This window comes from Stegastes partitus, unplaced genomic scaffold, assembly GCF_000690725.1.
Source record: "Stegastes partitus isolate 25-593 unplaced genomic scaffold, Stegastes_partitus-1.0.2 Scaffold663, whole genome shotgun sequence".
Taxonomy (NCBI): domain Eukaryota; kingdom Metazoa; phylum Chordata; class Actinopteri; family Pomacentridae; genus Stegastes; species Stegastes partitus.
The window spans coordinates 164,314-191,499 of record NW_007578394.1 but is presented as its reverse complement, the minus strand read 5'-3'; the positions used below and the strand labels follow the sequence as shown (position 1 = coordinate 191,499).

General features: G+C 39.3%; 1 protein-coding gene across 1 annotated transcript in view; it reads right to left on the bottom strand.

Moving 5' to 3' along the window:
* The window catches only part of gabra2b (gamma-aminobutyric acid type A receptor subunit alpha2b), a 41,273-nt gene extending 14,760 nt beyond the window's left edge, over positions 1 to 26,513 (bottom strand). The window contains exons 1-6 of the mRNA XM_008290268.1: positions 26,443 to 26,513; positions 22,639 to 22,754; positions 11,946 to 12,013; positions 7,540 to 7,760; positions 5,090 to 5,172; positions 3,968 to 4,111 (exon numbers count right to left, since the gene is read on the bottom strand). Coding sequence (XP_008288490.1) covers positions 3,968 to 4,111; positions 5,090 to 5,172; positions 7,540 to 7,760; positions 11,946 to 12,013; positions 22,639 to 22,754; positions 26,443 to 26,513 — 703 coding nt within the window. The remainder of the gene's footprint in view (positions 1 to 3,967; positions 4,112 to 5,089; positions 5,173 to 7,539; positions 7,761 to 11,945; positions 12,014 to 22,638; positions 22,755 to 26,442) is intronic.
* Between the last annotated feature and the right edge of the window lie 673 nt (positions 26,514 to 27,186).

Here is a 27,186-nt window from a genome sequence, read left to right as displayed (position 1 = left end):
TTTACTACAATTTACAACCGTTTTTTTTGTTTTTTTTAATCTTTCAAGTCATTTCTCTGCGCTGCCTACTTCCTGGACAGTAATCGTGTCGCTTTTCATCTTCACAGAACCTCGTATAGATTCGCACACTCAAGTTCTGGCCCCGTTTCTTGGCATCTGTGTTGGTGGGCTGCGTGAAATGTGTTGCTTCTATTTTTAGTCCTCATTATCTCTTTCGTTTACAGTATAGCCTCTTTTTCTATGTATTTTTGTCGTGTTTTCTGTTACACTTTGGGAACAATACGCTTGTTTTTTTGTGAATAATTTAACTTGACAGCTAATTGTGTCTGACAGGACGTATTTCTGTTTCTATGGAGGCACCAAACGGAGCATCGAGGCTTCAGGACGACGTGATCATGAATTCTGTTGCAGCCACTTTTCTCAGCACTGTGAAAAGTATGTTATGAGAAAATGTCACGACTATTTCATTCTAACGGCAGTTTTTAGAAGGTATGTTTGATTTTTATCATGACAAGACAAAAGGCTTTCAAGCAGAGAATGAATTAATTTCTTGTGCCAGATGTGGTTCAGAAAAAACACAATGACTTAACATGAGAAATGCTTCAGATGGACAGTTCATCTCTTAGATAACTTTGGCCACGATTGTTAAAGTGCAAATACAACAGAGCGTTCCCTACAATGTCATAAAATAATGTAAAATAAAACACTCATTAGTACTGAATGTTAAAGAGGAACATGCAAGCTGGTGACCCCTCTGACTTATTGTGTAGGAAAACGAAGCAGAAGCTATATTTTTGTAAAATAAAATATGTATATATTTTGGCGCTGGTTCGCGTCCCTGTGGGGGCAATGGGATCTTTCTGCGTGGAGTCTCCATGTTCTCCCCGTGCAGTGTGGGTTCTCTCCGGGTTCTCCGGCTTCCTCCCACACAGTCCAAAAACATGTTGAGGTTAATTGGTGATTCTTAATTGTCCGTAGGTGTGAATGTGAGTGTGCTTGGTTGTCTGTCTCTAAGTGTAGCCCTGTGATAGACTGGTGACCTGTCCAGGTGAACCTGCCTTCACCCTGAGTCAGCTGGGATAGACTCCAGCCCCCCACGACCCTAGTGAGGATTAAGCGGTGTATAGATAATGGATGGTGGATGGATGTCTATATGTGCACTAAGATAATATTTAGAGTTGTTTTATATCAAACTTGTGATGTCACAAAAGGAGTAGCAGCCAAGCTAAGCTGAGTTTAGCAAAAAGAAATGTGGATGATGACAGTAGTTTTGACACTGAAGAAATCAAAAATGTATATCTACATATGTGTGATGGACCACAGGTTTTCAATTATGTGTCACAGGGACCAGGAACAGGCGGGGATGAGAAGAAGAAACTCATTTTTATGCACACAATCACATGTCAGGACGTAACACCACTAGTATCGGCTCATAGAAGTTTAGAGAGAGCTGACTACATTACAAGTCTGTCAACATAAATGAAAACAGTCTGCATGTTAGTCAGGCTCATGGATCTGTAACCACGGCTCCTCCTGCAGCATCCCAACCTGCTGCTGATGGTCGAATGTAAGCAGCTGTTTGCACTGAAGTACCAGCATCAGGTTTCAGTCTCACACACTGTGGCTTAAACATCCCGTCTAGACCTCCATCTTGTCCCCCTACAATAAGCCCAGCAACACAACACAACAACTTTCTCTTTACAGGTGCAGCAGTGACGTGTTTTCATCTGTACAAAACCCATCCCGGCACAGAAAAACGTCATCTATTTAAATCACCAGAACTACCACCAACTACTGCACAGCGCACTGATGCATGGACGACATCCTCATGTGATCTAATGTGTTTTCTAAAAAAGCTAACTTCTTCATTTACATTTTTTCCTCTATGTGGGATAAAACATTTAATATCACACTTTTCAAACAGTCATTTCAACAACAATTAGGTAGAAATTAAGTGGAAAAATTCAACCTGCAAGCTGCTCTTTGATGCTTAGTGAGATTTCTGTTAGCATTGTTAAGCTAGTTAGCAGTGAGCAGAAAAATGTATCTCGTATTTATGGTAAGACTACAAAGAGTACAGCTCCTCCAGACTCTTTAAGAGTCTCTTATAGGCCCCCAAGCACATTGTCTTCATATCTCGTGAAATACAAAGCTTGACAGAACTGCAGCGCCGCCCGGGGTCGAGTTCAGCTGCTAAGCTTTGACTATAGACTGTATATAAAAGCTGGATGTAGCCGCTGGGTTTGAAAAGTGACGCAAACGCATTAGTGCCTTGAGCCTGCGTTCTTTCTAACAACCAGCAGGGGGCGACTCCTGCTGGCTGGTTCTATAGAAGTCTATGAGAAAGTGAGCTTAATTCTCATTTAATTTGTCACCTCAGTAAACATTTTGATAACGAGTTTGTGGTCGCATTCACTAGTTTGAAGTCTTCCTAAACACAGCATGAAGTTTATTTTATAGATTCTGGTCTCATTTAGAGGAAAATACATGTAGAAAGTTTGGTTTGTTTCTTGTGATTGACATGTGGCAAAGGCCAAATGTCAAACTTGAGGCTAGTTGACAAACTCATGAGTGACGGCACAGAGTCCATGTGTTATATTCAGTCTATCGCTATGAGGATTTGAGTTTTTTGTTTGTACCTCTTCCTTCACATTCCTGCATCCAGTCACTCAAGCCTTATGACCCGTTTTCTGTCTAATGTGTACATGTAAAGTTAATGTGACATCACCAATAAATATACATGCTCCAAATTAGTCTGTAAAACATTCTACCTGCTTCACTTTCCATCCACGTTTTAAAAACTTCTATCTGCCGCTTTTCGCTTCAAGTCCGTGTTTTCAAACTCCAGACTGAAGCAGCCTTAATTATTCCGTCCACTAACGAGCCTGTCACCGTTTGATTCACTTGCTAATGTCTCCTGCAGGTCCGTTTGACTGAAATGCCCCATTTTCGCTCGACAAGTTATTCACTTCCTGGGCACAAAACATAGATTTTCTTCATAATTTCATGCGTCGCTGCACTTCAGCGGGGAACTCCTGTGTCTTTGGGTACTAACACGAGATACTTAGAATTCCTGAAGGACGCAGCAGGCGTTGTTTTTTCCCCGGAGCTCCTCTGTTAGTATCTCTGACAGCTAAAACAGATGTTCTCCCGTACGTCTGCATCAGCGTATGACATCTCAGGTTGTATTGACAGTCAAACAAACAGAAGAAAACGGCGGCGCGTATAAAAGCCTGCCCATCTTTGTTCTCCCAAAAAGAGGGGGGTTTATGAAGTATAAAGGCTCGTCTCGGCAACAGCTCACCTGTCACGCTGCTTTCGGGTCCCCAACCCGTTCTAAGCACAGATTAACGAAATAAGGAACAAAGCAAAAGGAATTCAAGATGCATGAATGCCAAATCCCCGTGTTGTCGAATCTCTGTCGTGCAGAGGAAGCCAGAACAAACATTTCTCTGCGTTTTTCAAGCCAAATAAAGTGAGTAACACAAAAAAAACAAAAAACACAAAACTTAGCGAGCGTTTCACAGCGAGCTTACGGCCGCCTCCTGCAACATGTAGGAGGTGGACGAGCTCGACATCCACCCAAACCAGCACAAAATCACAGTTTGATTTTCACACTCACACACTTTGGAAGTGAGATAAAGATATTTAGGTTGCTGATTCCACAAAACTAATCCAGCCAATAGATGTCATTACAGCTTTCAGATGTCGTCGCTAAAGGGTGTATTAGAAGCAGCTATTAAACATCCAGGTCGTGCCGCCTGCCAGCTGGCAGCTACGTGGCCAAACTTGACTGTTGAAGTGTTCATTATTTCCTACTATTGGAAAATGCACGCTTTCTTTCCCATATCTGAGACATTTTTGTAAGCCGGAGGAACATTTTCTGCTCGGGATGGAGGGGCAGCGGGAGTCGCAAAGTGGATTTAATTCACTCTACAACTTCCACTAGACCTCCACAAAAGCTTACCTGTGCTCGATTTGATGGTTTCCTGTCCGACCGTTTGTCCGAGCAGGTCGTACTGGTTCAGCCGAGAGCTTTCTCCTTCCACCACAACGGAGTCGGAGGCATTTCTAGTCCAAGCGTAAGTCACTTCTGAGATTGTGTAGGCATCTAAAAGAAGGGAAGAGGATAAAACCCATAGGGGATAAATCTGGGGCAGTCGCAGCTATTGATGATTTTTCGAGAAATTATTTCAGTGACCCAAATGAAAAGCCCCCCACCACCACCCCACTACCCTGCCACTACATTGTGTTTGATGCTGGGTGTCTAGAAAAGAAAAGAAAAACTACTGCAGAGAGAAAGAAAAATCTCTCAGTGGTTGAAGATGTCATTTGTAAAACACCAACAAGCAATCGATGCACAGTGACATTTGCCCTTTTCAATCAGTTACAGCGTACGCGGAATATAAAACGTGAAAGCTGCCAAACCTATGAATGTTTGATGAAATTAAAAAAGAAAAAAAACAAGATTTTTTTCATATTTTTTGCCTCGACATATTCAATAATTGAAATATTCTGCCAATCGTGTCGTGCAATCGCCTGTTATTGTTGCATCAGGGCGGCAAACGAGGCGAGAGATTAATGTGAAATACTGTAGGTCACCATAGAAATGGGCTTGAAAGCAGACGGGATGCTGGATTTACAGGAGAAGTCAAGGCATTTCAGACATGACCAAGCATGTTCTGATGCTCTCATATGAATTAATTGATAATCCCTTGCTTTTAAACAAACAGCTTAAAGCAAAAAAAAAATCATCCAAATGTAAAGAAGCCATGGCAATAAAAGAGATTCCCAAAAGAAAAATATTTGGATGAGTCCGTTCCCGCCTATATTTCCCAGCGACAATCCCACTCCTTCATCTGTAACTTCTTCTATATGTGTTTAAATGCATATTGTGATAAAACATTTTTTTTGTAGGGCCGCTGCCAGAAAACTGAGCCATGCACTCCAGCTTCACTCGGTTCTTAGGCGGCTCTTCTTGCCAAAGAACCAGTGAGGAGAAGAAGAAGAAGAAGAAGAAAAACAAAAACAGAAAGTAGCATTTTTACTTTAAGTTCCCTCAGGCACTATCATCATCAGAGTTACTCACAGCTGCCAAATTTTAGTGGACAGGAATGAAAGTCCATGGGGAAATCCTCCAGATGCATTGGGCACTCTGCATGCACAGTTAACCTGCATCCAATCCACAGAAAATTAAGGAGACTTTGCAAATGCATGAAAAGTAAACAGCACAGATTAGGCACCATGTCAAAAAAAAAGAAATAAAAAAAAACCCTCACAAGCCTCATGCACTATTCAAGACGCTTCCCATCTGTAATGCCTTGAAACAAAAACAATAATTCATCTTAACAGTAATCAGCAAAGTAAACAAGAGACCAGCAGAAATCAAAAGGCTAGCGTGTGTCCAGATCGGCTACGTGATAAGAACCTGCACTGCATGAGCTATTATTAAAACATTATTCAACCACTGCAAAAAAAATAAAAATATCTCACAATGTTTTATCGTTCAAATTGAGTTTTCTCCAAACGAATGGTGACAAAAAGAAGCTACGCTGCATAAAAACGGGATGCATGAAGAGTACGTTTGAACAAATGGGATTCTGTGTTGCTACTCGGTTGTTGCGTCTCTTAAAGAAACAGTCCCAACATTTCGGGATTATTCACTTTCTTGCAGAGAGTTAGCTGCGATATCACTCTCATGTCTGTGCAGTAAATATGAACCTACAGGCAGCAACTTAGCATAAAGACGGTAAAACAAGAAAACAGCCGGTTCTCCGAAAGGTGACAACGTGCATCTTCTAGCGAGTCCGAAGCTCGCTAGTTAATTTTTTGGTTTCATTTGTACAAAAAACACGGTGTAAAAATCCCAAGAGGTGGTTTTAAGCAGGGCTACACGCCCATTGTTGCTAGATTAAGTCGATTTCTGCCCAACTGGGAGGTTTTAGGTTGGGAAAAATGGGCTTGAGCAAATGGACTGGTTTACTATGAGCTATACTGGTTTGGAAAGTATAATAAAGTCCTCCTTCAGTCATCAATTAAAGCTTAAAAAAATACATCTCTGTATATCAAAGGTACATATTTAGTAGGTTTATTTCCCTGGAAAATAATCCCAGCTGCAGCAAACCAGCTCACCTACTGTGAAGGTTGGACGCTGTAATATTGGATTACCGTAAGTTCCGGACTATAAGTCGCTACTTTTTTTTACACGCTTTGAACACTGCCGCTTAAACAATGACGCGGCTAATTTATGGATTTTTACGATTTTCACAAATTTGCCTCGAAACAAAAGTGACATTGAGAGCGACAACGAAAGAGAGACTGAGGAAGTGATTCTGAGGCTGTTCAACTCCGACACTGAAGACTTTAGTGGTTTTAGTGCAGGAGGAAGATGAAGATAGCGATCAATAACTTTTCCTGGTAGGCTGCTGTAGTTTTTATTTTCTTAACCAGTCGTGTTACAGGCACTGTTGGGGAAAAAGCATTTATTTATTTGTGTATGTTACTGGTACGTATTTAATTAAAAGTTTTTAAAAAAAAATTCTGTGTAAATATCTCATGTTACATAGACGAGTACAGCCTGTATATGTACAAAACTTGTTTTCTTTTTGAAGTTAGTGGGTGCGGCTTATATTCAGGTGCGCACAATCATCCGGAAATTACGGTAATTTAGCCACAGAACACATTTTTTTTAAACCAGAGAATGATTCAGAAGTAGAATAATGACACAGAAAGGCCTCCTGTAGGCTTCTAGCATATTAAAAACAAGGTGAAAAATAAAAAAAATCAGCACAGTACAACTTTGACACTTTGAGTTTTTGTTCATTCTGCTAATACGAGATATGAGTTAGCATCATTAGCACCGTGGATTACCCCGTTAGCACACAAGCTGTAGTGTTTCTGCACGTCTCTATCTGTTATAATAACCTCTGTGCTCACAACATTACAACATTTGTTTGGCTTTTTGATGCCATAAGAATGAAGGAATTCTCTGTTTGTGCTTGTTTCTCCGTCTTCCTTTCTGCAAATATAAGCTGAGTTACTGTCAAGGCTTTTTTGAGGTGTCCCTTTACCGCCTGCACTAAAAACAGTTTATTTGCATTGTACGATGTGGCCTCCTGTCTGCATTTTAACACAGTTTTAGCCTACTAGTAGTGTTGTGTTACGCCATAATGAAAAGTTGTGATGAATAGCAACACTGGAGCTTGTTTCAGTGAGTTAATTCGGATTTTTTTAATGATAGATAGGATTTGGGCATTTCTTTTTAAAATCAAATTTGGGTGTTTCTGAGCAGTTTTCAGGCTCGAAAGCATCGGAGCAATCTGGCTACACCGTACGTGCCAGATTATGAAGCTAACAAGCTGCTGGTAGTAGCTTCACATTTGGTTTACAGACATGAGAATGGCATCGATATTCTTGGCTAACTCCCACCAAAAACAGCAAACTGGTGTATTTTCCAAAACAATGCCTTTCGTTTCATCTCAGTCACAAGAACAACTGCATGACGTTTTCCTTCAGACGCGCTCCGGTGGAATGAGTTACCTCATGGTGTACAGCAGCGTGCCGTCGTCTTTGATTCTCAGCAGCTTGTTGGGCATCGTCATGTTGTGAGCCACAGACTTCTTCCCGTTGTGGAAGAAGGTGTCTGGAGTCCAGATCTTACTCGCCATCAGGTTGTTGAGCGGCAGGATATTCATCGGCCCGTGAAATTTCAACCGCTCGTCCTTCCAGGTTTGCCGGAAGAAAACATCTATAGTGTACTCCTGAGGACAAAGGAAATGGACTTTATTATTTTATTTGTAAGATAATACAACACCTGATGAATACAATAATTTAAGATACAATAAGATACAAAATATTCTGTAAGATACAATAAGATAAAATTTGATAAGATACAATAAGTTAAGATACTATAAGATACAATAAGATAAGATACAAAAGATGCTATTAGATATGATAAGATACAATAACATACAATAATATATGATACGATTAGATACAATAAGATGAAGTAAGATATAATAAGATAAGATGCGATTAGATACAATTAGATGCGAAAGATACGATAAGATACAAGAACACTAGATATGAAAGATATGATGAGATAAAAAAGATACAATAAGATACAAAAGATACACTAAGATAAAATACAATTAGATACGAAAGATACATAAGATACGATACGATAAAATAGGAAAGATACAATAAGGTACAATAAGATAAGATACGAAAGATATGAAAGATACAATAAGATAAAAAAGATACAATAAGATATGAAAGATACGATGAGATACAATAGGATAAGATATAATAAGATAAGATACAATACGAAAGATACGATAAGATACGACTTTATCAATTCTACAGGAAACTCTTGTGCCAATATTTATCAGATAAACAAATGACATAAAATAAGAAATGCGATGCCTAAAAGGTAAAAAGCAAAATAACATAGAAGTAAGATACGCTACTGTGAGCTAAAACAAGGCTAGAACAGAACAGTGAACGCTGGTCATACAGAGATAATAATCAGGGACATCACTCATCAATAGATTATGATATTGCACATGTATGGACGATGATGTTCATGAAGGTGAAATACTGCACATGTGATCAAAAAGTTGCAAATAAAAATGAAATCTTGAATGAGAAAATATTACATATCGCACATGAAACCAAATGCTACATATGATGCTACTAATAAACTAATAAACTATAGTGAGCTAGCATCGTGTCCAGTGATCCAGCCGTCAATCCTGCAGAAAGGGGAGGAGTCCTACACATAAATCATGTTTTTATAACAATGAGTCCCATCCTGCTGAGCGGACGTGAACTAAAACACAGTGCACTCTCCTCTCCAGTGTTTTACGGGAGCCCACAGGTTCCTTCACAGCTGACTTCACCTGCCACTTTAAAACCTGCCCACTTAAGGCTTTCTCTGTTTGTCAAAGCTCCATCAAGGTGAGGCCCTCGCGGCTCCCCGACTCGGTGTTTTCCTGAGCCGGCTCTGAGGCCGAGACAACCCCTTTGACCTACAATCCTCTGTTGTCAAAAGAAACCGCACACAAGGAAAGGATTTAGGGCAGAAAGCGCTGCACTGTGAAATGTGTGTCCGCGTGAGGGTTTGTGTGATTCACACTCAGCAGGCGACGGCGAGAAGCAGAGAGAGATTAAGTCCTCCACAGTTTTGTTTTTCTCGTCACACTTGAAAAGCCTCATGACATTTAGATCTTTGGACGCAGAAACTGTCTCCTGAAACCTGGTCTGGTGTAATTCTTTCAGGGTCTAAGAAAAACGATTCTGCTTCGTTACAGCTCAGGTGGCGCTTCTGTAGTTTTGGTCATTTTGAAGTAATGTTACAACAAATACCTGTAACTACCACATGCATATATGCAAGACTTGTCTGCACACTGTTTATTATTATTATTGTATATTTACATTTTATTACACTGTGTAATCTTTAAAATGTATTTCCCTATTGTATGTTTTTTTTTTTTTTTTACATTAATTTGTAAATCATTTCTTGTTATATTTGGCCCACGGTATATTTTTGCACACTAAATTATTTTTTACTTTTGTTTTTACATTTTACACAGAGCATATTTTGTAAACTATCATTTTTAATTTGAATTTCTATTTTAAACACTATATTTTTTACACACTGTTTAATTTTTACATTAAACTTCATTTCACCGTTTTGCACTCTGTATATGTATTTTTTTTACACTCTGTATTTTTCACATTACGTTTCTTTTTACATTTGGCACCTCATCCATCCATCAGCAGTAATAAACCTGAGCTGCCATCAGTGTCACAGTCAAGCAGGAACTTGTTTTTTATCAGCTGTGATTTTCCTCAAAAACAATCCTGATAATTTAGAGATTTTCAAAGTTTTTCTCTTTGCCATAGATCTCTAAATCTGATTTAAAACCCATGAGTGCAGCTCTTCGTGTGACTGTGTTACAGTGCGTGACTGTGAACGCTGCAGTTTATTTCAGGTCAGTCCCACATTCACCAGTGTGATGTTTTAAAATACTCCCAAATGTGAATTATTGACTGAATATAATGACTCAAACTAGAGGAGGACTGATTTGTTTTGCTTCTTTTTTTGTTTTTATCATTGGTAATCATGGAGACCGATTACTGATATTTATATTATTTATGTATTTATTTATAATCATTTTTAAAAAAATAAAGAAAAAGGTATAATTGAATTTCCCTTCTGGGATAAATAAAGTATTTTTCATTTCATTTCATAACCAATATAGCAGCAATATTGTGGTGGTAAAAATAAAAAAAATCCTAATCCCTTTTATCTTGAAAAGAAAAAATATGTTTAAAATGTTTAGTAAATATTTTTTTAAATTGCTACTTTACATAATTTTCTTTAAAACAACAACAACAACAACAACAACAACAACAAATTACAGATAATAACAAATAAATCAGAATGAAAAAGGATTATTTACAACTTGACCAACCATAAAGTTTTAAAAAAATTTTAAATCAGCTAAAAATATAATTTGACAAATTCCTGCTGTCATTTCCACAGTTTTTACACGTTACAGTATTCTAATATTATTTAATGTATTTAAAAACTACAGCCAGGTTCAGACAGATTTTTGCAGTTTTTTAAAACATTTTATTTTATTTTTGATTTTTTTTACAGTCTATCCATTGTCAAAACAATCCTACTAAAATAATAAGTACAGGAAGTAGAAAACTAATTTTAATGCAGGAATGGTTTATATTCTTCAGATTTTGATCCTCTATCTGATCATATCTGTATCTAATTAATCAAAATGCAGACATGCTCGTCTCCTCTTCGTGTTTCCGCTGCTCATAGAACTTCCTCCTTTTACTTCTTCGTCTAATTATCTTCTGTTTCATATCTTAGCGTTGGCCTTCTATAAATCCTACAAATCCTCCAACAAGTGGGCACCTCAGCAATCATGTGAATTGCTCCACAGTGTCTGAATAAATCAATCAGATCAGAGGGGAATGTTTCTCATTTTTATGAGACATCTGTCTGTGCAAGAGCAGAGCCTGAAATAAATAATGTATTTTTAGCCTTACGCCTAATTTTGCGGGACCATATGTTCATTTTACATATGAATAAGTAATGACGTTTTTAGAAACCTGAATGTACATCGATGACTTCACCCCGTGGATTTTACAAACTGTTTCTCAGGTTTGGAGCTCCGACGGCTGCAGCTGAAGCCCTGCTGATGACCTCTGCCAGCGAAATGAAAGGAAAACGAGGCTTTCCTGTCTGTCTGTCCATCTGTTTAGATATTTTTAAAGAGACATCAGGACTGTTTTGGCTGAAATTAGGCGGACAGATCACCCTCTGGACCAATTAGTCGATCAGATGTGGGGGAAGATCTGGATCTGGGATTTCCGCCACAAGACAAACAAATATTTTTTGGCTTTTTTATTTTTTTTAGATTTATTATTCTGTGTCACATAGACGCTGGTAAACGGTGGTTTTACGCTCAGCCAGGAGCCTTTGTGGCTTCCTTCAGAGGCCACCGCAATAAACATCCAGCCTCTTAATTGTTAAATCAATAGATCAATCACTTGGAAAATGGGTCCTCGACAATAGAGGGGAGGCCGATGATATGATGCGAAGGTGGGTGCGTGTTTCCGAATGATAAACAGGGAAGCCCAGGATAAACAAAGGAGTGACTTGAATACCAAGAAGACTTTCAATAATTTATAAGATGAAAATTGTCAGATGAATAGACATCGTGCCACATTGAGGAACACTCGTCCTACTTCGGTATCATGTAGAGAGAAAACACACAAAGCGATGGAGTGAAGGGGAGCCGTAATGAAAACCAAACGGAAGCAGCTTTTAAACACGAGCAGGCAGCCGCGTTGTTCTCTACAGCCGTTATGATTTAACGTGAGCGTTTAGAGACGAACAATAAATGATTTGCACTCACCATGTCTGTGTCTGAAACTGGTCCGAAGCTGGTGACGTAGATGTTTGTCTTCACCTCAGTTACCCTGTCTGGAGACGGAGAAAACATTCAAAGAGAAGAACCGCAACAAGAAAACACACTTTTTTAAAAAACTTTTTACTTTCTTTAACTGGTTTTAGACGTTTTAAGTTAAAAGCTTTGTTTTAATGTGGTGCTTTCCTGTTAGTTTTCACTGTCTTCAAGCAAAATTAGTACATTTTCGTGGAATAAAACTTTTTTTTTCCTGCTCTTTTTGTAGCTGTTTAGTGAATTTATACTCTGCATCTTCTCCTTGTGGGCTGGATCAGTACTGTCCGCCTGTTTACGAAGAATTTTACATGAAACTATGAGTGCATGTAGCGTTTCTGTGTGCAGTTTGCTTTGATTTATACCAACGCAACTCTTTAATATGAACCCCAGCAGCTCCTCCTGACTTTTACCGTCTGTGTTTGCCACTTGTAGAAACTGATAACGTAACAACGGCCGATAATGTAATACATTTGCCATTTTTAATACACAACACAACACAATAAGCCACAACGCTACAAAATTAACTACAACACTACAAAATTAACCACAATGCTACAAAATTAACCACAACACTACAAAATAAGCCACAACACAACACAACGGCTGCAACGGAAGTTATCCTGTGAAGTGCGCAACGCCACATGAAGTGGGCAGAAGCCAGAGATTGTTGGAAACAACTCGAAAGTAAATAAAATACTGATGGCAAATAGTGTCCATCAATCTCCGGCTTCTGTCCACTTCATGTGGCGTTGCACACTTCACAGTATAACTTCCGGGCTAAAAAAAAACCAACTTGCATTGCAGCCGTTGTGTTGTGTTGCGGCTTATTTTGTAGTGTTGTGGTTAATTTGGTTGTGTTGTGGTTAATTTTGTCGTGTTGCGGCTTGTTGTGTTGTGTTGTACCTTACTGTGTTGTGTTATGGCTTTTGTTTTGTTGTGTTGCGGCTAATTATGTAGCATTGTGGGTCATTTTGTAGTGTTGTGGTTAATTTTGTAGCGTTGTGGCTTTTGTTTGGTTGTGACACTTCTGGGCCACCGTATGTTTGCCACCGTTATTCAAACAGAACCACGTTATGAATGAACTCAGCTCCACTACACACACCTAAGAGTTGCCTTTACAGTAAGTTAAAGGCAGCTCTTGTAGGATTACATTTATTGCACCAAAGCTACGATTCTATACAATCTGTCCTAAATGTTGGTGCTGATGCGTCGGATAGGAAAAGCCTCGTACGTTTCCCCCCCATCAGGTGATAACGTGGGACTGCATCAGCGCTGCCGCATCAGGTCCATTTGCTTTCTCTACACTCCGTCTCCTTCAATAATTACTGAGGCTCAATCTCTCATGCTTGGTCAATTCAAAAAGCTTTCACGTTTTACTCCACTCTCTGTTCTACACCGCAAACAGCGCCTTGCGTACAATCTAAAGACATGATTACTCGCGGGGTAAAGTGCTCTCATGCATCGCAAGGTGAGCCGCATCCTTTCAACCAGACAGATTACACAAGTGGTTTACATCGGAGGAGGCTGCAGTTTACTCCGCCACGGGAGCGCTGACTGGGTTTCCGTCTTTAATCGCACAGAAAGAAGAACCCGGTTGGCGTTTTTCCAGAAACTTCAGTTTTGTTTCACCGCAGGCGACCAAAACCCGGCGCTTTAAAAACGACCAGACGTTCCTCTTTTGCCGCGTTTTCTTCCACTTTGCTCACATTTAGGCAGCAGCGGGAAGCAGTAAGCGCTTCATCAGCACCTGCTTCACACGGTGGAAGTCGGCCGTAAATCACAGGCTGCTGCTTTATAAAGCGCGCGTCGCCGTTTATGAGCTGATGTAAATCAAGAGGTAGCGGCAGGCTGCTGAGTTCAACCCATTTACGGATACATACGGTCGGGGGGCATTTATTTATATAAAGCAGACGACGGCGTGTGAATTACCGCTGATGGAAATGGATCGTTTGTTTTTTTTACTACTCCGGCACACAGAGGCCTCCGTTACTTTGATTTATTTATTTAGTCGAGGCTCACGTGGAACGCCGTGTCAGCAGAAACTCGTCTTTGACACTAAATGTTGTGGAGAATGGTGCATTTTGTCATTTATTGTACTTTGATATAGTCTAAAGGCTCAAGATGGCATGTTGGGGTTTTGTTGTGTTGTCTGAACGTTCAGTGAGAAGCTCAACTGATCCCACAATATAACATAGTTTATAATTAAACCCACCCACCAAGAGCTTCATTAACAAATAACAATAAGAACACAGAGAAGAATATGAATTCACAGGAATGAATGAAGACTGCCTGAAGTGTAAATTTGTCGTTCTGATTTCACCACCTGAACCAGACCAATGGGAAAAGTTCTACTTTAGGACTGTGTACAGCTTTTTCCACCACTTAACTCTTTCAACACTAAGCAAATGTGTTTTCCTTGTACTTCAACACTGAGTAACTTTGGCTTGAAATTCATGATCAGATGTGGTTTTGATTAATCACTCGTAAATTCACATCATTACACATCTGGCTTCAATCAAAAGTCGACAAGTTGACGGTTAAATATATGGACGTCTACTCTTGTCATATACATACAGGTGAAACACAGGTGTGAAAAAGGTAATCAGAATCAGCTTTAATGGCCAAGTAGGCACACAACATACAAGGAATTTGGTTCCGGCTGTTGGAGGAATTTGCAGGAATAACAGAAATAGGAAAATTTTAAAATAAAATAAAGTAAAATAACTACAGAAAGAAAAAAAATAAAATAAAATACAATAAATATGAATAAAAAATAAAACTTCATAATTACCAGGGATATATGCAATTAATTATCAGTTCTTATGTAGTGATACATCAGCCAGTCTAGTAATTAGTTAGTTGTGATCACTTATTATAAACATTTCAGAAACGAGGTGGTGAAAATCACGTTTTCTGGTGATTTTTGGGGTCAAATGACGTCATTTTACTTCATTTGTATGATTTATTTCATGACTGAATCGCTTGTTCACATCTCACTGATACACAATCAAAATGAATGTAACAGGAAGTCGCCATGTACCGGAGTCGCTATACTGGTCTGCAGTGATGAACAGGAGTCGTAAAGCCAGCCCGGTACAGCAGGCTATTGGGTCGAAAGGGTTAATTAAATGCATGGTTGCAAGATTTAAAAAAAATAAATAGAATCTAAGTTATTAGTTTACATAAACTTTTAAAGCTGCACTATTTCGAGTGTTGCTTCGACATCGTAACAGCTCAATACTGTGTTATTTAAACTCACATTTCTGCATTAGTTGATGATAAACTAAACTCAAGTTGAGGTAAATTATGAAATTGGTTTGATGACCTCATTTATTTTGTCTTGAGTTCAGGTTTTGAAGTCCCCTCTCCATCTGAACATACCTGGATCATTTCAGATAATTATACTGGTAATTACAAATAGTTGATCTGTTAAAGGAAAAGCCGATTCCTGTGTTGGTTTAACATAATTTTATAAGACGTTAACTTAAAAAGATTGACCCAAAATGTTTAATTGTTGAGTCCCAACATTATATTCTAGTGCTGGTGGATACCAGTGAGCAGTATCCTTTACTTACTGTGACACAACAGCACAGTGAATTAAATAGTGTTTAATACTGTAAATAATGAAACAATCAGCCATTTGTTTCTGCAAATTCCCTCATGACCATAAATGTTGAATATAAACATATTTATCCTGCTAATATTCAGTACGACTGTGGTTTCATCAGCTGTTTGCATATAAAACATATTATTTCTGTTTTCCCAAGTGTCTTACGGTCGACCTTTATTGTTTTGATGAAAGCTGTTTGCTCTAAATATCAAGTTTCGCTGCATTTTTTTTCACAGTTTTGTCATTTTTATTGCCGTTTTCCGTTTATTCTGCAAACTGAAGTGAGAACTGACCCCGTTACTTTGGATTTTTACTGCTAATGTCGTTGGTCATGTCTTTTTCTTGTTTGAAATTTGCTCTAATTCTATTTTTATTGCATGTGCTGCTCGTTAAAATACCCTTCCCCCCCCCGGTGTCGATGAATTGGTTGTTTTTTGTAGGAACACGGTGTATATAAATGCAGGCTTGTTGTAATTTGCTGCATAAAGTGCAGGAGGTGACTTTTGTTATATTGCACCATAAAAAATAAAAAAAATCACAACCCTGTATCAACAAGAATAAAAAATAAACAACATATAAAAACCAAATGCACCACCCAACGACAGCCTCAGTCCATTCGCATTGTGCGAGTGGAACAGATTCACAAGCAAAACTAACTAGATTTTTTTTTTTTTTTCAGGAAGCAAACCTAGAAAAGCACATCCCTCCGGGGAAATACGTGTTTACTAGTTAAAAATATCAAGAGTGCATTTACCGCCCGAGGACGCTAGGATATGGGAACAAGGACAATACCTAAAGTTCATTTATTCAGCGAGCACAGTCATAAAAACGTGCTTTTCATATAATCTGAATCATTTGGTACAGATGGGCCTGCTGAACCGTGTTTAATTGGTAAGACACAACCTGCCTGTGTTAGGGACTGTGCATTCCACTGTGCAGCTATCCAAATGTCAACTTAACTCTTGCCAGTTTGGATGGAGATTAAAAGCATCAGGAAACAAGACAAAAAAAAAAACAGCAAACGTTGGACCGTGTAAATGACATCAATTCAGAGACATGAGATCTTTGTCGGCCTCATTTGAATACACAGAACAAACTGTTGTGAGTTTTAATAGCGGCACATAAATTAGCAAACGTGCCAAACTGCTGCCTTCCTCTGGCTGCTGCCGATTACCGCCACACAAAAGAGACCCGAGGAGGTTAATTATCGCTTTTAATTTATTTCACACCTGACGCCTAATGCTGTCAGAGTTGTGTTTGATGCTACAATGTTGTTAGCATTGCTAGCTTTTGAAAGCTGGCGCCACCAAGATTATCATTTATGAAACAATCGATATCAATACAGTGCAAACGACAAAAATAATAAACAATTGAACTAGTAAAGAGATAAATTGGATATTTGCAAGAGGGCAGTGTGACTGTACTGCACAGTTGTGGGACGTCAGACCAAAACTATTCGCTAAAAGATGCTAAAAGGCGTCACAGAAAAGCTCAGTTGTGTGATAATTAACTATCTTAGTGCCAAACTGCTGCCTTCCTCTACCTGCTGCCGATTACCGGATTGAGAGGGCCCGCCTCTCAATCCGTCTGACCAATCGCTGCTCCTATGGCTCCGCCTCCCTCCAACGATTTTTGCGTCACTGGCTCCAAAAATCCAAGATGTCAACCAGGAAGTAGCAAAACCCTGGCTTCATTTTCTCAGTGCAGAAACCAACGGGTGACGTCACGGTAGCTACGTCCATCTTTTATACAATCTATGATTGTTTCACATTTCTTAAGTTCTGTTCACATTCGCTGTTTGGTTAGATTTAGGCAACAAAACAAGTACTTAGTAAGATTGAGGAAAAACTACATGGTTTGGGTTAAAAAGAAACGTCCTTTAGCAATATTTTTGAAGCTTCTCGCCTCATCTAACATATGACTGATGTGCTGAAAGGACAAATACAACAAATGAGAAAGCTGTTGTTATAATTAGGTATGTTTCAAGCTATTATGCATTCTAAGTCTGTATGTTTCCATGAAGCTTATGGTTCTTATAATTAATTAAGTTTCGAGTTATTAAGTATTCTGAGTTTGCATTTTGCACCGAGCTTATGATTCAGAATTTTTCACTGAGCACCAGCATACGTCCTTGAAGACAATATGGCCGGTGAGAACCAGTCCACACACCTGGAGATAGCAGAAACTCCTCTATTCTATCAGATTGTTACTTTAGCTACACGCCGTACCAACAACATCCACACGTGTAGCGTACCAAATGTCAAGGAAGAGGCGTGCCTGTCCACGCCATTGGTAACTGGCCAATTAAACTGGGTACAAATCTTATCTATGTTCGGGGCAGGTCCAGCCCAAGAAGATATCTGGAACCTGGAACTGAAGAAAAACTCAGCTGGACATGAGATGATGTCCCTCTGAATCCCAGCGCTGCCTCACTTGAATCAAACTCAACTGAGAACTGAAGATTTCTCTGGTTTGTTCTTTGGCTTCCAACTAAAGAATCAGGTTGATTAGAAAAGCATCTGTGCTGCCTCACAAACCAACAGGAGAACATATAGGATCGTAAAACACAGCTGAGACTTTAATTCAGCTGTATAGGAACATCATTTTCTAGAGACTCTCACCGCGATGGCTCAGGATGCTTCACGGTTTGCTTGTTCAACTCCTTTTTTTGCTAAAATGACCATTCACAGCAGCACAAATGTCTTTTTGGCATCTCGATCAGCGAGTTTGGCTCTTTTCTCTTTTAGCTAAACAAAACGATTTGGTCTGGTGCAGCTCTAAAAGCGTCTCTGGTAGAGCCGAGGTATCGCTCCGAGCACGAAGGCGGCGTAGAGAGATGACAAATTTTTTTTATTTTTTTTTTTGGGTGGAAAACAAATTAGTGGCAGAAGTGTGAATATGAACAGAAGTGAGCTGCCTCGCAGTCACACTAATGGTGATGTAGGAGCAACTGTGCTTTCTGTATTCACCCTCTGCAGCCTGGCCTGACTTCAGCACAAGTGACACAAACCCATCGCTGCCTTTGTGAGAGAGCACTTGAAACAGATGACAAGTAGGGAAAATAAAATCAGGATTAGAGCAGTTACAGTTTAGTCAAAGCCAGTTATCTATATGTCAGGAGAAAAAAAATGGCTGCTCAAAGCAAAAAGGCCTGTTTAACCATCAAACGCGGTTGTTTTGGCTATAAATAAATTCAAGAGCAACACGCCGCCTAAACCCACACAATCATTCATTCAGTGTTGAAACAATTACAGTTGTTGTTTTTTTTTTCTTTTTTCTCCCCCTTGAAACCTTCCAGCAGCCCCAAGGGGACACGTGGGTTCATCTTGAAAACCTCTGCCCTAGATTCATCTTTTCCATCTTTACTATTTGATTATCGGCGGAAGCTGTAAAAAAAAATGCTTCAACGGCGTCTCGTGTGAAGACGCGGCATCGGATAGATTTAGATCTTCTAAGATATTGTGTGATACGCCATCAGCTTCTTTTTTTAAAAGGCTTTTAGAGGCTGTGGTCGGTGAGGTTCGAGGCTGATGCGGTCTACGTAGCGGTCTCTAATTGAAAAACATTTTTATAAAAAGCCACTATGAGGAAGAATGAATTTTGCACTACGCTCTGTATATGTGAACATGTGCAGTGAGGCTCTACATGAGAGACTGAATGTTTGATGATTCATTCAGAGAAAGAGTACATTAGATTCATCGGGACTCGGGCCTCGTTTTTTTTTTTCCCTCTTTCTCTTCCTTTTTCGTGGCACGCCACTTGAACCATGAAAACTGTCAAAGGGTCTGACTCTTTATCCCTGAATGTACCGTATGTATGAGTTCACACACTCATGCAGCTGTGATGAAGCTCCTTTTCAGTCATTATAAATGTGTTATAACCCAAAGCGCAGCCGAGCGTTAACGTGTTGTGTTTTTTTTTCTTTTTTTTTTTCCTTTCCCCCTCCACAGATGAGACATACAGATCTAATGTGTCTGCGATGTGGAAAATTGCATCTGATGTCATTTCTATGTTCCAGTTTTTAACCCAACTTGTGCACGGCCATGCGGTCGGTCCGTCTGTACGTTAATGGCTACAGTATGGGAGCTGCACTTTGGCTTCCGCTGGGGGCTGATAAAAACGTCCGCGCTCACGGCACCGTGACATCCTTGAAAGCATCTAATTTATGTTTTGATGTTTTATTCAAGTGTTTTATTTCACATCGTCTTAACACGACCGGAGCGTTCTTGTTCATTTAGATGGAGTTTCCCACTAAAAATTAATGCAAAAACAAAACTTCTGCGAAAGATTTCTGCAGGAAATGTGCTTTATGTGTGTCAGGGATGCTTGAAATGCCCTAATTGACTGTGTACCTGAGCTACAGGGCACGAACAGGCCATGTATTTTTTTTTTTGCTGCTTTTCCTACAGAGTAAACAAGCCAGCAGCACCATTACTGTAGGTCCAGTTGAACAGTCTGAGCGCTGCCAAGCTAAAGGAGGTCTGCTCCCCATATGGCAGCTCCTGGGCTGGGCTGATGGCCCCAGGAATTTGAATTTCAAATGGCACCAAATCCTGAGGGAGGAGCTCAGCTTTGGGGTGAGGGGCCAGCTGGAAATGAGATGCCAAACATGGCGGATAATGGCAGAGGTGAGGATGAGGAGAGGAGCAGTGCAGCGCAAAGCAGAAGATGTGGTTCTCTTCAAATAGCAAACTGGAGATGCTGCCGTCTGCACGGACTGAGGCGACGAATATGGAGGTCTGTTTGGCTTGTATGGACCGAAGCTTACCAAACTAACCAAAGTGCACCAAAAGGAAAACTTATTTGATTTTTAAATCTTGTAAATAATTTGTCTGATATGTGAATTTACTTCTCTCACAACATGAAACGCTTTTGTATTATAATGAATTTTAATCAGACATCGTCCAACTTGCAAAAACACAAGTAGCTTGACGTTACGGCGCTGGACCTTCAACAAGCAAATAGTTTGGTTCAAAAAGAAAACCTCATCTGTAGCCTATTGATTGTGTTCACATTTATATGTACACATAATGTTCTGCATTTATTCAGGAAGCTACTGACTGCATATATACATTTTTTGGAAAGAAAACTAATAAAATGTTGTATATTTTCTAAATATTGGACTCAGGAGGTTCCAGAAAATGTCTCACTGTGATGTTTTAGGACTGTGTTCATGTTCCTGTTTGCTATGTTTAATGCTATCTCATAGAAATGTGTGTTTAGGGTTGTTTTTTTCCATTTCTGTTGCAGGTTCATCTCCATATGCAACCTGGAAGTCGAGGTTTGTTTGAGAACGGGAGGCTTAAAGCAATCCTTTGGCTGTGTAAATATGTATTATTCTTACTTTTTGAAGCCCTTTAAAACACTCATCTGGTGACTTGTTTTGATATTTCATACCTTTCTTATGGCCTGGTGAGTTCATAGGTGGTGGAGTCACAGTGGTTTCAGATGGCTTCTCTCTTTGTACCAAACTATTTGCCTGATAAAGACTTTGCACCAGAACATCGCGCTAATAAATGTATTTTTTGCAGAAACAGACATTGTGCAGGACTGGAGCTGTTGGATCCCTCTCCTACACACCTGCCTCATGAAACAGATGCACCAGAAGTTCCTTTGTTTTAATAATATAATGAATTTCAGACTCTTGCACAACGTCTGACCTGCAAAATTACATTTATTGGTGCAAAGTTTTGGACCTTTTCTAGGAAAGTAGTTTGGTACAAAGAGAAAAACCAAGCCTTTTGATTGTGTTCACTTATATACGTACACATATTACAAACATTCTGAAAGCTTAGATATTCACTGTACATATCTATTTTTTTTTTAAAGAAAGCTGCATTTTTCTACATATTGGACTGGGGAGAGTCTTTAGAAAATGTATTACTGTAGGGTTAACTAACCTAACTGGTATAACTGATCTTCATCTTTCCTCTTTGCTGTGTTTAATGTCATCTCGTAGATATTTTTTGTGTTTTTTGGGGGTAATTCTTGATCGTAATTGCAGATTAATCTACATATGCAACCTGTAAGCACAAGTTTTATTGTAAATTTAGAGGCTTTAATCATCCTTGTCCTCAGATTTTGGCTGAGTAAATCATTTTTTGATATATTTTTGATTCATATTTTCTGCACACGACTGAAAACAGCCATTTGGTGTTTCGTTTTGATATTTCGTACCCTTCTATGGTATGTGGAGTGTATTCACTGGCAGACCTTTAAGATGAAGGATGTTTTCTTTGTACCAAACTATTTGCCTGATTAACATCTAGCACCAAAACACTGCACTAATAAGTGTTCATTTTTGCAATAAATATATATGTTTTTAATCATATTTTCGGTTCTCATCATCGACTTTTCGGACTTGTGCAACATCTGTTTATGGTTTAGGTCCAGATTTATGCAGAATTATCCAAAATTAAAAAGAATTCCTGAACTTGAAAGCAGCACTATTGGGATTTATTGAATGTTTTCAGTACGTCCCTTTGTTTTAATATCATAATGCTTCAAATAAAAAAAATACTTGATGCAGTATAAAACACTCCAGATTTGTCATACCACTCACTTTCAGGCATGACTTTACAAACAACGCGGCACCACAGCAGCATAGGTCAACTTCACAGCGTTGTTACAGGCACCTCGTGTCTGTCCGTCAGCGTCGGACAGATTTAGTGGGAATTTTCCAAACGAACTCCAGCGAGGACGTGGCCCTCTGCAGGGTTAAATGTGGCCACTTCGGCTGCTGTTACTTTCCAGGAAGTGGAGTGAGCGTTATATAATCTAAATGTTTTGTGCACAGAGTGTGTTTGTCAGTTTATTCTTGAGGGGATTGCTGCCAAAGGTTATCGGTACCACAAAAGCTGATGTTAAATGAAGTGTTCTCGCTTCAAATGAGCCATCAACCGTTAAATAAAAAAGAGAGACATGTGATGTTTTATAACAACAATTATTCACTTGGATTGGATGAACCGTACAGATGTTGAATAGGAAAACATCTGCTCATCCAGTGGCGGCGGCGGCGGCGCATCGTTTCCTTACCTCCAAGACCAGGCCGCAGACGGTTGTCATATCCATCCAACAGGCTGTCCAGGATGCGAGTGAACAGGGTGATGTTGGTTTTAAAGGCATCAGATGTGGTGTCGGCATTCACTGATCTAGTCGGCAGACACACGATAACAACATGACCAGCTGAGGGACACTTGAACAAAACAGAAATCTGATTACGCTTTCAATGCATTTTGATTCAGACGCTCGATTTATGGAAAGCAAAGCGGTCATTGTTATCTGGAGGAGACGCCATACATGCCCACACACACACACACACACACACACACGCGTCGTTCCTCATCCACATGGATGACCCAGTTCAAGGCAGAACATTTGAAAGCCATCTGATCTTGGAGCCAAAACACAACTGAATATGCAAATGTAATCAGGGCAGAGATTCATGGTAAATAAATTCAGATAAGGTCCTGCATTAAAGCTCGACTTCATCACCGCCGTCGACAGCTCTGGTGTAACAGCCTCAGGTTGTGGATATGTTTCACTTTAGGCAGTCAGTGGGAAAGTAAATACAAAAATAATGTATATATATTTTGTATGTCTGTCTGGACCAAATTCCTTTAAATGGCATCACAGAAACTGTTGGATGAATGTTTTTATTATTACTTATTGGTATTACAACCTACAGAACTAGAAACATTTCACGTCTTGTTTTCATATTACGCTTAGTTTACTTATTGTAGCTCAATACTTTGCCTCATTTAAAAATCACATTTCAGAGCAACGTAATGCTGCAAATTATTAGACTCTGGCAGCATTGCATCAAAAAGAGCATCAATTATATCAGCAAGAAATCTGCATTAGCATGTGAAGGAAACCTCGTTTTAACCAATTTGTAGCTTAAACTTTCAAAAGCATTCACAACTATAAGTTATTTCTTTGTCATCAGCCTTCATCTATGAAACAGAGGAGATCAGAGCATCTGATTCACTACACAGTTTCAAATAAAACCTAAATATTATCTTTTTAATTTGCATTGCATTTATGAAGTTCTTACATAGTTTTGTGTAATTTATTGGATTTTTTTAATGTATAATTTTTGGGGAATTTCTTTGTTTATTTTTGCAGAGAAAGAGCACAATTAAAAGTAAGCGTTAGCTAGCAGCTAATCAGTACAAAAAAAAAGAAAACAACCACAAAACAATAAATACAAGACTTAAAACAATACAAAACTTTAAAGTCCATCAGCGCTAGATAATGAACAAAATCAGTACATACAACAAATAAAAGATAATCACTGCCACTTCATTATCTTATGTTTTATTACTATTCTTTTATATTTATTTTAGTTTTTATTTTTCCCTTACTTTTATTCTCTTTGTGATGTAAAGCCCCTTGCGTTGCACTTGCTGTATAAACTGCGATATACAAATAAAGGTATCATTATTACTGTTAATTGTTTTGTGCTAACATTAGCATGCTAGCGTGTGGGGCTACGAGCTAGTTACAGCTACTACTCAGCAACAATGTGGTTTTCTGAACCCCAAAAGCAATAAAATGATTTTTTTTCTCAACTATATTGTGTTTAAGCCTTATTTTACACATCTTGTATCATTCTTGCTGTAAAGCCGAAGACACTTGAAGAAAAAGATTTCTGCTAGCTTGGTGAAATGAAGTCGAAGAAACTAGCAGCAAAATTGCTGTTTTTTGTCTGTTTTGTAAAAAAATACATTTTTAAAAAATCAATACAGGTGATTTAGCTAAATCAAGAATGCTTAAAATCCTTAAAGGCAAGTTTCGCCACTCGATAGCCATCTTGCTAACGTCTCCATTTAAGGCTAGCATGATCAGACTCCTATCTAAGTGAATCGGTAGAGTCATAACTGCTATTTCAGTGGTTGCAGGGACACAAAAACTGATTGTTTTAATAAAATTATCAGTCAAATTTGATTAAAACTGCTTAAAAAGTTTGCTGCACAAGGTTACAGGTTACATTTGTAGTACGCCGTTTCACAAAACCATGCTAGCATAACTGCAACAACACGATTGGCCGGATGCTTCCTGGTTTAGCTCTTACGGAGCAGACGATTGGCTGTTTAAGGAGAGAGGCGGGACATGTGCCACACGACCGCCATCTTTGGGAATTCTTCCATAGATTTCTATTCAGGATTGTTTTTTCACATAGCTTTGATTTTTTCAGCTTTTAAGTCGTACTCTCTCTTTTAAGACGTAGCCACATTAAATGTACACAGATGCAAATAAGCGTAATAGTTCACATCTACTGACTGCGTAGACTATTTGGGATAAAGCTACTTAGCGACCATTAGCTGCTACCGGTGAATAAATGCTAATGGGGTGATCACGACTCAAAAAGTGGAAGCTATGTTTGATATAAATAAGTTATTTCCTCTATATTGGTAGTTTACATTAAAAGGCACTTTCTATGCTGAAAGATCACCTAAAATATGAACAGAAGTCGCATCTATTTTTACATTTACAGCTTGAATCTCCACTCCGCTCACATGCCTGATTTAGCCCGTTTCATTGGTCATATTGCAGCAGCGTTGCAGCATTCGTTCTGTCAACAGTCTGTTTACGTAATGTCTCTGAAACGACATCTTACTTTGTTAGATTTACTTGTCAGAAACTACTACAGGCCTCGTGTGGAGTGACTAGCCTCGTAGCCACGCGCTAATGCTAACTGGAGGTTTATCTTCCCATTATGTAGATGCTTTTAATTTATGCTCAAATGCAATGTTTAATTATCATGTTAGTTTACTTCTTATTTCAGCTCATTTAACTTATTTCCAGCAATGTAGCACACTTGAATCTTATTGCTTTCCTACAGGGCACTGTACTGTCTGTCGTTTCTCCTGTAATTTTGTTTTATGAGCAATATCTGGCAAAATAATAAAGTTTTTTTTCTAACTTATGTGTTTTTTTTTGTCGAAAAAGCACAAATGTCACCAACAACGACTCCATTATATGTTGTGTACCTATAAGCCATGACAGTGTGACAATGACAATAAACCAACATGAACAAAACCAAGACCCTGACACTGAAGCAGCCAAATTAAATGAATTTATTGTCCAGTATTGTTGATTTAATGATGCTTTTTCTATTAACGCCACCAAAGCCAAACGATCAGCAGTCTACAGGCCATAAGATGGAAGATTTGTTTGCCCCAGTCAAGTTTTTTCTTTTTTTCTAATCTGCAGGCCTGTAAGTGGGATCCTGGAGCCCCGGAGGGGAATTCAGTGGCCTTATTTAAATCGCCTCTCGTGCCTCTGACACTGCCTGCTTTTTTTTTTTTTCTTTTTTTCTTTTGTCTACAGTCCCCCTGGTGTAAGCAGCTGGATGACCTGATCTGTCACTCTGGCCCATATCAAGAGACACCTTCACACCTGATGTGATAATGTGAGATGTCCTCGGATAAGACAGCATGCAGCCTTGGTAAAAAACAAAAGGTGCAGGGGTAGACACATTTCCACACGAGATTCTTTAAAGGAAACAGCATTTAGTCACCAGTCTGGGCCCATTTTCTGATTAAAAAGGGGACGATTTGATGACAATAAAATTAACTTAAATAGTAGAAAGCATCAAAATTAAAGACTAGGCCACTATTTTAGCTGCGATAATCTAATTCCCCCCACATGCCCTGCAGGCTATTTTTATGGCCGGACTGACCCTCCTGATTATCTACAGAGACCTGCAGCAGGTTTCCCTCCACCTCCCTCCCTCCAGAGACAAAGTGTGTGATCCAGGGTTTATGTAGGCTATAGTGGCTTTGAGGCGTCTTCCAAAATGAAAAAAAAAAAAAGAGGGAGAGGGAGACTCACCTGGTTTTCCAGAGAGCTGTGAGCGCCAGCAGGCAGACGAGAAGTAAAGAAGCGCTCTCTCTGCTCCACATGGCTGCTTCGACACCTACACACAGCTGGAATGAATGGAGGGCTCAGGTTTAACCGGCTTCACACGCAACCTGGATTCATATGTGACACCTATACGGGCATTATTTATAACACTGATTTCTGGGGGAGTCCCTTCAAGCACGCAGTCAATAAATAAAAAAAAAATTAAAAAGGAGGAGGAGGAGGAGGAGGAGGATGGGGATGATGATGAAGAGGCTGATAGTAATTAGTATTCGCTGACACGTCTCACTGACAAAAAAAAAATGATGATGATGAGCACTGGGAATTAAAAAATAAAAGAAAAAGGCAGTAGTAATAATAAAACAACAGGCTGTGACAAGGAATATGGAAGAGGGATGGAGCTCCTCTCCCACGCGTCCCCGAGCATCTCCTCCTCCGATTAGATCCTCAGTAATGACAGAATTTTTAAAAAAATAAGCGTCTCCTTTGTGTCTGAGAGGCAGGAGGATGACAAAAAAACACACTCACCTCAAGTGCACAAAGTACCTGCTGCAGCTGGAATCGTCGAAGATGCTGGAGAAAGTTAAGGAGGATTCACGGCTGCTCGCTCCTGTTTCGGCGCGACTGAACGAGCGCAAGTCAGTCATGAGAACAAAGCTGATAAATCATAGTCCCAGCCAGCAGCAGCAGCAGCAGCAGCAGCAGGAATGCACC